At 41.2% G+C, this 13,285-nt stretch overlaps 1 protein-coding gene across 1 annotated transcript; it reads left to right on the top strand.

Annotated features, from left to right (window-relative positions):
• The first annotated feature begins 242 nt into the window (after positions 1 to 242).
• Positions 243 to 11,659, top strand: LOC118420172 (trypsin-3-like). The gene is made up of 8 exons (XM_035826885.1): positions 243 to 306; positions 7,222 to 7,293; positions 7,764 to 7,858; positions 8,728 to 8,816; positions 9,379 to 9,498; positions 10,066 to 10,205; positions 10,768 to 10,913; positions 11,390 to 11,659. Exons 2-8 carry the CDS (start codon positions 7,236 to 7,238, stop codon positions 11,609 to 11,611), a joined length of 870 nt encoding a protein of 289 aa, XP_035682778.1. The 5' UTR covers positions 243 to 306; positions 7,222 to 7,235; the 3' UTR covers positions 11,612 to 11,659.
• Positions 11,660 to 13,285: the final 1,626 nt, after the last annotated feature.

The raw sequence follows: 13,285 nt of genomic DNA on the forward strand, positions 1-13,285 counted from the left end.
TTGGATTAGTTAAATTTCATAACAATTTTATATATCATATAGACTAAAAACGTGAGACAATGACACATGTACATTTCAACACTTGTTGGTCGCTTGTAGCACAGAACTATCCAAACAGCCATCTTGGTCTTCCCACGGGAGGGGATCGGATTCAGGCCACGTGGTTGGTCAGATTTATCATGTGACAGGTAGAAGGACACCGATAGCTTCATTTTCTGTATAATTTGTTTCTCGACCTTCTCAAGACAAGACGTGTTTCTCGAAGAACCCTCTTATCTAGTTCACCGACAGCGACATCTCTCATCGGTATGTACCGGTGGCTTTAAAATGCTGCCTGATGTTCTAGATACGGTTCAGTTCAATTTAATATTTGGTATAGTTGTAAACATGTAGCGGGTGATGTTGAGAGTCGGTCTCGCGTCTTTGTTCTGGAAGTTGTAATATGGAAAGAAACTCGTTTGCCAGTACATGTGAGACAATTTAAAAATGTTTTATTTTTCTGTTGTGCGACATAATTGTTCAGTGAGTATAGAAATGATTAATACTGTTTGGGCGACAATGGGAAACGAAGTTGAATATATTGAACCTATGAAGCTGATTGCTGTTCTTCTGTATCTAGTTAGATTGTTTTGCGTCTTAGCACAAATACCAATGGTTGTAAAGATTAAGCTGGCGCATTACGTAAAAACTCTGACGGTTGTTTACTGGTTCCGTCAGGGAAAGATTAACTCCCCATTTCATGTTTTTTTAGCCTTCCTTTTTTTTCTGCTGTTTTAAGTAGGGTATGTAAAAGCCCGGGGTCACCTTGAAAACCTTGGTTGTAGTTGTTCCTTTTCTGGACAACTTAAGGCTGTGGTTTATGGTGTCACTCTTGTAATGGTGACTTGGTGTTAGAGATGGTGCTTTGACGTTTGAAAACATTTTTACTGATTCTCTTGGTCCTGGTCAGTCATCTTTCCATAATTTATTTTCTTGCCAATTTGACTTTATGCCACATGTAGAGGCACGGGGTCCAATTAAATCTACATATCTAATATTGCTGTTACGGGAGGGGATCGATCGATTCAGGCCAAGTGGTTTGTCATTTTTATAATCATTATGGTGTTAGAGATGGTGTTATTCTTTTGGATTAGTTTCGATTCATAACCATTCTTATCACCTGGTCTAAAAACGTGAGAGGATGAAACATGTACATTTTGGCACTGGTTGGTCATTGTAGCACAGAACTGTCCAAACAGCCATCTTGGTCTTCCCACGGGAGGGGATCGGATTCAGGCCACGTGGTTGGTCAGATTTATCATGTGATAGGCAGAAGGACACCGATTGCTTCATTTTTTCTATAATTTGTTTCTCGACCTTCTCAAGACAAGACGTGTTTCTCGAAGCACCCTCTTATCTAGTTCACCGACAAAGACATCTCTCATCGGTATGTACCGGTTGCTTTAAAGTGCTGCCTGATGTTTTAGATACTGTTTAGTTCAATCTAATTTTGGTATAGTTGATTTACATGTAGCGGGTGATGTTTAGAGACGAGCGCTTGTCGATTTTCTGGACGTTACAATATTGAAAGAAGCCTGGTTATCCAGTACATTTGTGGCTAAAATGTTTCATTTTTCGGTTGTGTGGCATCATTGAATAGATGGTGTAACGCTTGAGACTGTTAGGCGACAATGGGAACCGACGCTGCCGGGATACTAGTACATTAAACATATGGATTTAGCTGCTGGTCTTTTGTATCTAATAAAATAAATAGTTTGAATGTAATGTGTTTTGGCACAATTATTGATGGTTGTAAAGATAAAGCTGGCACAATACGTACAAATTCTGTTGGTTGTTTACGGGTTCTATTAGGAAGTGGTCAACCCTATTTTATACGTGTTTTAAGCCTTCCTCTTGTGTTTTTGTTTTAAGTGGGGCATGTAAAGGCACGGGGTCACCTTGGAAACTGTGGTTCTTATTGTTTCTTTTCTGACCTGTTTTGCCCTGATGTGTGGTATTATTGTTAACAATAGAAGATTGTAGCACAAAACTATCCAAACAGCCATCTTGGTCTTCCTACGGGAGGGGATCGGATTCAGGCCACGTTGTTGGTCAGATTTATCATGTGATAGGTAGAAGGACACCGATAGCTTCATTTTCTCTAAAATTTGTATCTCGACCTTCTCAAGACAAGACGTGTTTCTCGAAGCACCCTCTTATCTAGTTCACAGACAGAGACATCTCTACTCGGTATGTACCGGTCGCTTTAAAATGCTGCCTGATGTTTTAGATACTGTGCAGTTCAAATTGATTTTTGGTGTAGTTGATATATATGTAGCGGGTGATGTTGAGAGACGAACGCTTGTCGTTTTTCTGGACGTTACAATATGGAAAGAAGCCTGGTTATCCAGTACATGTGTGGCTAAAATGTTTCATTTTTCTGTTGTGTGGCATCATTGAATAGATGGTGTAACGTTTGAGACTGTTGGGCGACAATGCTAACCGACGCTGCCCGGGATACTAGTACATTAAACCAATGAATTTAGCTGGTGTTCTTCTGTATCTAGTAAGTAGTTGGAATGAAATGTGGTTTGGCACAATTGTCGATGGTTGTAAAGATAAAGCTGGCGCAATACGTACAAATTCTAACGGTTGTTTACTGGTTCCGAGAGGGAAAGACCACCCCCTATTTCATAGTTTTTTTAGGCTTCTTTTTTTTCTGCTGTCTTTAGTAGGGCATGTAAAAGCCCGGGGTCACCTTGAAAACCTCGACTGTAGTTGTTCCTTGTTTAGACCTCTTAAGGCTGTGGTTTATGGTGCCACTTCTATAATGGTATTAATGATGGAGCTCTCAGTTTGATACATTTTTTTCCTGATTCTCTCTGGCCTAGTCAGTCTTTATTTCCTAAGTTATTTTCTTGCCTTTTTGACTTTAAGCCACATGTAGAGGCCCGGGGTCCCATTGAAATCTGCATATCTAATGGGAGTTTTGTAATGATTTTTTTTGTTTCATAACCATTGCTAGCTGTCACCTGGACTGAAAACGTGATACAATGACACGTGTAAATTTCGGCAATTCTCGGTCGCTTGAAGCACAAAACTGTCCAAACCGCCATCTTGGTCTTCCCACGGGAGGGGATCGGATTCAGGCCACGTGGTTGGTCAGATTTATCATGTGATAGGTAGAAGGACACCGATAGCTTCATTTTCTCTATAATTTGTTTCTCGACCTTCTCAAGACGTGTTTCTCGAAGCACCCTCTTATCTAGTTCAGCTACAGAGACATCTCTCATCGGCATGACCGGTTGATTTAAAGTGCTGCCTGATGTTTCATATACTGTTTAGTTTCGTTTAAGTTTACTTGGTATACTTGATACAACAATCTTTTATTGACACGACAAAGGTACAGCGACTTTCGTAAGGTCTACATGTATAACAACTACTTACAGTACAACTAAACAGACATATATGGATATCTACGTATTGGGTCTAACATGTCGTTTACACTAGTGGTTCTACGGTGTAAGCAATCGTGGATATCTACATGTAGCGGTTAATGTACGGCATAGTTGAATCGTCGGTGTGACGTTTCAGACTGTTTGGGTAAGAATGGGAAACGAAGATGCCCGGGGTACATTAAAGCTATGAAGATAGCTGTTGCTTTTCCATATCTAGTTAGAGTGTTATACTTATGGGCACAATTATCAATGGTTGTAAAGATAAAGCTGGCGCATTACGTACAAATACTGAAGCTTGTTTGCTGGTTTCGTCAGGGAGAGGTCAAATTTCATTTCATAGTTTTTTAGCCTTGTTTTTTTTTTTTTTAAGTGGGGCATGTAAAAGTCCGGGGTCACCTTAAAAACTGTGGTGTATTTGTTGCATTTCTGTGATGTATATATGGTGTGACTTTTACCAATGGTGGTAGAGATGGTGCTGCCACGCGTGTTTGAAACATTTTTACTGATTCTCTCGGGCCTGGTCAGTCATTACATTATAAGTTATTTTTTTGTCAATTTGACTTTAAGCCACATGTAGAGGCCCGGGGTCCCATTGAAATCTGCATATCTAATTGCTGTTTCTTATTATTATTTCGTTTCATAACCATCGGTAGCTATCACCTGGACTGAAAACGTGAGACAATGATACATGTAAATTTTGGCACTTGTTGCTCGATTGTAGCACAGAACTATCCAAATAGCCATCTTGGTCTTCCCACGAGAGGGGATCGGATTTCGGCGACATGGATTGGTCAGATTTATCATGTGAAAGGCAGAAGGACACCGATTGCTTCATTTTCTGTATAATTTGTTTCTCGACCTTCTCAAGACAAGACGTGTTTCTGGAAGCACCCTCTTATCTAGTTCTCGGACAGTGACATCTCTCATCGGTATGTACTGGTTGTTTTAAACTGCTGCCTGATGTTTTAGATACTGTTCAGTTCAATTTAATTATTGGTATAGTTGATATACATGTAGCGGACAATGTTGAGAGACGGACTCTTGTCTTTGTTCTGGAAGTTACAATATGGTAACAAGCCTGGTTTTCCTGTATATCTGAGACTTAAATGTTTCATTTTTCTGTTGTGTGGCATATTTGAGTGTTTGGGTAATAATGGGAGACGAAGGTGCCCGCGATACATTAAACCTATGAATTTAGCTGCTGTTCTTCTGTATCTAGTAACTACTTAGAGTGTTATTCCTATATACACAATTATCGATGTTTGTAAAGACAAAGTTGATGTATTACGTACAAATTCTGAAGGTTGTTTACCGATTCCGTCAGGGAAAGATCAAACCCCATTTCATTGTTTTTAGCCTTCCTTTTTCTGCTGTTTTAAGTAGGGCATGTAAAAGCCTTGAAAACCCCGACTGTACTTGTTGCTTTTCTGGACCTCTTAAGGCTCTCGTTAATGTTGTAACTTTTATATAATAATGGTGTTAGAGATGGTGTTACCGCGTTTTAAACATTTTTACTGATTCTCTCGAGCCTGGTCAGTCTTTATTTCCTAAGTTATTTTCTTGCCAATTTGACTTTAAGCCACCTGTAGAGGCCCGGGGTTCCATTAAAATCTGCATATCTAATGGAAGTTTTTTAATGATCATTTTTGTTTCATAACCATTGCTAGCTATCACCTGGACTGAAAACGTGAGACAATGACACGTGTAAATTTCGGCACTTTTTGGTCGCTTGTAGCACAGCACTGTCCAAACAGCCATCTTGGTCTTCCCACGGGAGGGGATCGGATTCAGGCCACGTGGTTGGTCAGATTTATCATGTGATAGGCAGAAGGACACCGATAGCGTCATTTTCTCTATAATTTGTTTCTCGACCTTCTCAAGACAAGACGTGTTTCTCGAAGCACCCTCTTATCTAGTTCACCGACAGAGACATCTCTACTCGGTATGTACCGGTCGCTTTAAAATGCTGCCTGATGTTTTAGATACTGTGCAGTTCAAATTGATTTTTGGCGTAGTTGATATATATGTAGCGGGTGATGTTGAGAGACGAACGCTTGTCATTTTTCTGGACGTTGCAATATGGAAAGAAGCCTGATTATCCAGTACATGTGTGGCTAAAATGTTTCATTTTTTCTGTTGTGTGACATAATTAAATAGATGGTGTAACGTTTGAGACTTTAGGGCGACAATGGGAACTTTCGCTGCTCTGGATTACATTAAACCAATGAATTTACCTGGTGTTCTTCTGTCTAGTAAGTAGTTGGAATGTAATTTGGTTTGGCACAATTATCGATGGTTGTAAAGATAAAGCTTGCGCAATACGTACAAATTCTGACGGTTGTTTACTGGTTCATTTAGGGAAAGACCAACCCCCTATTTCATAGTTTTTTAGGCTTCCTTTTTTCTGCTGTTTTAAGTAGGGCATGTAAAAGCCCGGGGTCACCTTGAAAACCTCAGTTGTAGTTGTTCCTGTTTTGGACCTCTTAAGGATGTGGTTTATGGTGCCACTTTTATAATGGTATTAATGATGGTGCTTTCAGTTTGAAACACTTTTTCTGATTCTCTCTGGCCTGGTCAGTTTTTATTTCCTAAGTTATTTTCTTGCCAATTTGACTTTAAGCCACATGTAGAGATCGGGGTACCATTGAAATCTGCATATCTAATGGAAGTTTCTGTAATGATTATTTTTGTTTCATAACAATTGCTAGCTGTCACCAGGACTAAAAACGTGAGACAATGACACGCGTAAATTTCGGCACTTTTTGGTCACTTGTAGCACAGGACTGTCCAAACAGCCATCTTGGTCTTCCCACGGGAGGGGATCAGATTCAGGCCACGTGTTTGGTAGGATTTATCATGTGATAGGTAGAAGGACACCGATAGCTTCATTTTCTCTATAATTTGTTTCTCGACCTTCTCAAGACAAGACGTGTTTCTCGTAGCACCCTCTTATCTAGTTCTCCGACGACGGGCATCTCCCCTCGGTATGTAACGGCTCCTTAAAAGTGCTGCCTGATGTTTTAGGTACTGTTTAGTTCAGTTTAATTTTTGGTATAGTTGATATCCATGTAGCGGGTGATGTTGAGAGACGGACGCTTGTTCTGGAAGTTGTAATATGGAACGAAACCCCGTACGTGTAATACCTGTTAGACTGACATGTTTAATTTGCACGTGTTTATTTAATTGTTGTGCGGAATGACTGAATAGCGGTTAACAATGGGAAACGAAGCAGTCCGAGATACATTAAATCTATGAATCTAGCTGCTGCTCTTCTGTGCCTAGTTAGAGTTTTATACTTATATGGGCACAATTATCGATGGTTGTAAAGATAAACCTGGCGCATTACGTATAAATCCTGACTTTTGTTTACTGGTTCCGTCAGGTGGAAGTCAACCCCCCACACTTGTTTTAGCCTTCCTGTGTTTTCGTCTGTTTTAAGTAGGTCATGTGAAGCCAGAGGTCACCTTGGAAACTGTGGTTCTAGTTGCTACTTTTACAGATTTTGTCTAATTTACTTAATAAATCAGAAAGAAGAGAAATATCAGTGACACCATTATCAAAGTACGCGTGAACTAACAACAGATTGTGCCATGTGTGCGTAGTACAAGTCTACATTACATGTCTACATGTGCAGATCGGGATACTTTGTCAAACATCTTACTTCCATATAACATAAAAAGCGTCAATGCAAACATGTGCTACTTGTGTGAATGACCATATACAAATGTAGTACAAATAGTTAAAGCTCACGGTGCTTCTTATTACTTTTGTTCATCACCACTAGAACTGGACGTCATCATGTGGCTGTTGTGTCTAGCAGTGTGTGTCCTTGGAGCCCAAGCACAAAAGGGAGCAGGTCAGTGACAGTTTAACAGAAATTGACTGGTTGTATTTAACATAATGTAGTACTGTAGATATCTCTTGTGTACAAATGATTTATAGATACATTTTGAAGTGATTGTAATGCAGTTTGTAGAAAACGCTGCAATGTATCAAATCATAGTTATATAGTCATGTTATGGTTTATGTACATGCTCGCAGTGTGCATGACGCTTAATACTCGTAGGCGTCCCATATCCCACGTCCCGGGTTGATTTTAACTAGGAGTTAAAAAGACAGAGGGAGTCTCGCGGGGCAAAGTGTACAAAAATGCGTCAAATGAGGTAGAGAGACAGGTCGTTGCCCAGGACAGGGTGGAGTTAACTATGTGAAATTGGACGGGACTGTTTTAATGTAACCTGTGACTGGAGGTAGTTGCCGGCACGTGACCTGGTGGTTTCACGGCCAGGTTTAATTGTACATGTATATTTTCTCCTGTGTCTACAGACGGCGGTAAGTGTGGTGTTCCCGCCATTCAACCTTACCCGGGCAACCGTATCGTAGGGGGTCAGGCAGCCAAGCCGGGTAGCTGGCCATGGCAGGTAAAAACGCATGCGCACACTCAGTAGTAATTGCTGAGTCTGGTCCCCTGGCTTTGCACATTAATTAAAACTTGTTGAGGTTATTATGACAACTACAAGAATCTAAAGAAGACATGGAATTTCAGCAGCCTTGCTATCCCCTGCTTCCTCTGCTGGGTCAGCTAGTCCACCTTGAAGTGGCCTTAGAATCCTATATGCGGTGACCACTGAAGGCCCTTCACACGAGAGGCAGAATAAGCCGGAATGACGTCAGACTGAAGCCTGGATGCATTCTAGTGGACGTCCCGAATGTTTTATCATGCCCAAAACTTTCGAGGTGCATTTGAAGTGGAGAAATATCGTTCATTCAAAGTATATTCTTACTGCAGTATGAAGGCATTCTAAGTCATTTCAACATTACTCGAAACATTCTGATCTCATCCGATGGTGCACCGGTCGTCCACAAGAATGGGCACAAATTTGGGGATACAGTGAGAATTTCTAGAATGCACTACGAACATCCAGGCATATTAAGGAATGCACTACGAATACTCAGGAATATTCATTCCGACTGCATTCTGGCTGATTCCGCTTCTTGTTTGAAGGGATATTAGGTCCACTTGGAATTCCCACCCGAATATGGCGCGAATTTTACAAATGTTTTATTCCGGCTGATTCTGCTTGATACCTGATGGATAGGTTTCAGAAGGCCCTAAAAGCAAGTAGTTTAGAGTCAGTATATAGTCCACTAGCTTGCAGTGAGCAGACTCGGAGGAGGAGAAATCATCATTTGACAGTAAAGTTGTACCTATAGGACTACAGTCATTCATTGAGTAGAATAGTACACAAGTCTCTTGCAGCGATGACTTGTTTTTCGTCTATTCTAACAGGTGTCGGTGCGGTATTACACAGGCCATTACTGCGGCGGTTCCATCATCGCACCCAACTGGATCGTTACTGCCGCTCACTGTTTCTATGGGTAGGAGGACTGGGAATTATTATCATAAAGGCGATATTAAAGTCTCTACAGAAAAATTACCTTAATTAAGTACGGTTGAATGCACAATGTGCGTTCTCCCGTTCACCATATTGGTATGCACTACGTAGATTCCCATTTCGTAACGTTTGTGCTGATTTAGTCCGTAGTACAGTAGTACTATGTACTAAATTGATAGGTAACGTTAACATTTAACGCTTTTCACTTGAGCTTGATTTTACTTTGTCTCTTATACTCTGCACTTTCACCGAGTTCGTTATCAGATGGGGTGCATGACTTACTCCTGCGAAACTTCCTACTTTTCGCACATTGTTACATTTATGTTAGTAACAATGCACATTTATGTTAGTGATGTATTTGGTTATTTTTGGTTTTCGTCTTGTGTTTCTTTGTGCCTTGTACTTGTGTTGACAAGTTGACAAGAGGTGGCATCATCATATTAAGTGCCTCATCACACTGTCCCTGATTCTTTGTTCTTGACATACCTAAAATATCAATGGAACACATGAACAATTGTGCATTATGCTTATCTTGTCTCAACCAGTGACACCAACCCAGGGAACTTGAAGATCCATGTCGGCAGCCACTACTTCAATAAGAAAGACCGCAACCAACAGAACCTCGACGTCATCAAAGTCATTGTGCACAAGCAGTACAACTCCCGGTTTGTGACATGATAGTTTATCTGTGTCGATAGTTGACTGTGTGGTTGTGGCTATTGTGTCACTCGTGATATAAATGAATGAATGAATGAATGAAGACCTTTACTGTACATTTGTGCTTTCTAACAAGCTAAGCACTGATCAAGGTGAATAGTGATTCTAATAATTCAATGTTTTTTGTGCTAGTATTAGTTATATTGCTGCTTAATTTCACTTTTTGGCCTTATCTTCCGTTTATGTCTAGTATAATAATAGTTGATTGAACACCTTTTATTGTGTCGCTTTTATGTTCCTCATGCAAAAATTATTCTTATTTATTTGTAACTTTTATCATTTCTTGAATATATTATCAAACACTTTGTAGACTACTGCTGAACTTTTTTTCCAACACTACTAGTAAACCCATAAAGAATGGTCGAGTCTTCAGTGATCTGTCAAAAGAGACAGAAACTTTTTCAGCCCTGATACCAAAGCTTATACCATATTGTAGCTTAGACCGTTTTCTTGGTGATGAAACAATGGCATGATCTTTGGCTATTATATGAATTGTTTCCTTGTTGTCACCACAGTAACATTGACAACGACATCGCCCTTTTGAAGCTGTCCAGTAGCATCGAGTTTACTGACTACGCCAGCCCTGTGTGCCTGCCAACAGTTGACGCACCCGACGGTACCATGTGCTACGTCACCGGTTGGGGAGATACAAAGGGTAACAAAGAACTATCCTTGTCTTCTAAATTCTTTATATAATGTATCATTTCTGTTTTCCAGTAGTACTCTCTAGTGCAACTCATCGATGCAATGGCCGAATGGATAGAGTGTTCGCCTTTCATTCAATAGGTCAGGGGTTCGATCCCGGCTGAGTCATACCGAATTCATTCTCTGAGTCATTCTCTGAGTCATTCTCTGCTTAGCACTCATTATTTAGGAAAGAGTATGGTAGTTCAAAACACACCACTACCAGTGGACTAGCCCCATGGTGTAGTGATTGCACTAAGTTGTGTGGCCCAGGTCTATTGAAACGGAGATGGGCGCCCTATGCACCATCTGGTGCGAGAAGGACTCCACTCTCAATGAACGTTTTGCATTTCAACGTTCTCGTGTGAAAATTGACTTTACTATCTCTCGATCATCGAGTCGATGCTTCAATGGTTTTGTAGTAGATATGTATCCGACACGTATCTACGTAAATGGTTTGTGACAGAAACTACGTATGCAAATACTATTTCAAGTATCCCGCCACATATATGTCTTAACTTGATGTCCAATAGGAACCGGCTCGGACGACGTCTTGCGGCAGGCTACGGTGCCGGTCATGAGCAGGAAAACTTGTAGCAGTCGCAGGTACTACGGTGGACAAGTCACCCACAACATGATCTGTGCTGGCTACGAACAGGGGGGGGTTGATCCCTCCCAGGTAAACCCCCCCCCCCCCCCCCCGTAAGCCCCCCCCCCCCCCAACATCCATGTACTCGTGACTGGCATTCCTTTCAACCCCTGAGTTTGGGCTGGGGCTGGGCTAACTTCAAATTCTATCGGAGAAAGGATTCCATGAGTATTGCGACAAAATGCCCGATTCCAAGGTCATAGGTCTTAACACTAATTAACGACACACAACGTCTTGAGTGGCAACGCTTCTGGCCAATCATGGACAACTCTCGTGAAAATGAACTCTCACTAGAGTGTGTGTGGTAACTGTACTTATTATGTTAGTCATTGTAAACGTAATAAGATACCACGTCATTATACCACTATTATTGTACTTCTGTTTTATCACCACGTAGTTTCATTTACATTGTTAGTGATTACAATAGTACTATGAGAAGGTAATTTTAATGAAGAGTGTGTCGATTTCCTTTAAATAACATGTGTTTTTGTGTTCCTATTTCGCAGGGTGACTCCGGTGGACCGTTGGTTTGCCAGTACAGCGAGAGCGATCAGTGGACCCTGGACGGCATCACGTCCTGGGGGTACGGCTGCGCACAGGCCTACAAGCCCGGTGTCTACACACGCGTCACGAACTACATCTCCGGATCAAAGAAAAGATGGCGGAAAATTAGGGCCGGCAAACACAGGCTCATATCCTTACAGAGCTTTCTCAGTCTCAGACACTGAGTACAAATAAGCTCTGAGTCGCCCAAGAAATAAATACCAGGAACGTAATCACTGAATGCTGTCCTTTTATGTGTCCGTGTTTTATTCCATAACGATAACGTTAATGTTAGTCACTAGGTTGGAATGTATGTGTGCTAGTAAAAACACTGTAGGCAGCAGTGGCGGCGCCCCCCCCCCCCAAAAAAAATTGTAGACATATTTGAGGGAGGGACTGTGGACTGTCTTCAGGTATTCTATAGTTGGGTGTGAGCATGAAAGTTAATCTATGTCGCCACATCCAAGAGAAATATGTAACTTCTAGATCCATTTGGAGTAGAAATATATCACCTGTAAGATTCAAACACGAAATAAGAATGTTTTGTCTAATGATCCTGTTAATATCTGAGAACTCGTTTATTCGCATAATGTCATTTTTCAAAAACAGAATGCTTCCTCATCAAACTATCACAAACACGACTTGATGGTTTATAAGATGAAATGCAACAAATGTTCAGGCTATACTTCTTTTTCAAGTTGAAGTTCGTTAAGACATTACCCAAATCACCCTAAAAAGCTTCAGCGTATTTCACTTGTAAGTATAGCAACTAAATCGAAAGCACACCCTAGCATTGTTAACAAGTACAAATAACAGGCCTGCATGCTAAGCACAGTAGTGGCCCCTCTCCTCGAAGAAATATTTCTAGGCCAAGGTTAATTAAGATAGTACGTGATGAAATTGTCTAATTTTGTGTCGTCGCTGGAGCGATTGGGGAAGACACAACCCCCACCTAATGACGCCACACTCACTTGAAACCGTGTCCCGTCAAGCCTTTCGCACAATAACGGTCCGGCAGAGTCACCCTAGGAAAACAAGTCTGATGTTATTCCCACTTTGTCATAACACGCCGTATAGAAATGTAACAGGAGAATTTGCAAATGGCAGGCATCTTCACCCCCCCTCCGACATTTGTGAGCTAAAGATTAATCGGATTGAACAACAATTGTACAAAGCACATAGTATGACAAAAGCAACAGTTCTAACAGACAGTTGAACTTTGCAGGAGACATGCATTTCTGTTCTCCAAAATGCCCAAAGTTAGCTATCGTACGACGATCGCCCGACCTATGTGACCGCGCCCTACACCTGGCTGAGGTTTCATCTTTGTGGGCGTGGCTTCTAACCAGCTGTCAGCAAATGAAAGAATCGGCGTTACCTAAGGAAAACATTTAGCCGAGTCTCTGACTCTCTGGTACCTGTTAATAAGTCATGTACACACCATGAAAGTTAAAATCCCAGTTTAGTAGAGCTTTCCAGATGTATGTTGAATAGGTTACGATTAGGCTTTACGGAGAAGAATGGGGATATTGGATAATATTTTACAACTCTGATCACCAGATATGAATCATATGCAGTATCTTTCAGTCTTATACACATGTTGATCTTTAATTTGATATGAGGGGTTCAGTAAGACCTACATGTTTGTCTCCCTATGGCAGGATATTCGATGCCAAACAGATAGTTTTACGTAATTCCAGGTCGTAATTCACAGTCGCGTCGTTATACAACCCCCCCCCCCCCCAACACACACATGTAGCGAAAATCGATCGGACGACGAGTCCGCGAGCTCTAAATTACAAGGAGTCAAGACCCTGAAGCCGACTAAGTAATGGCAGAGTTAAACCCCCCCCTCCCAT

Source organism: Branchiostoma floridae, chromosome 7 (assembly GCF_000003815.2).
Source record: "Branchiostoma floridae strain S238N-H82 chromosome 7, Bfl_VNyyK, whole genome shotgun sequence".
NCBI classification, from domain to species: domain Eukaryota; kingdom Metazoa; phylum Chordata; class Leptocardii; order Amphioxiformes; family Branchiostomatidae; genus Branchiostoma; species Branchiostoma floridae.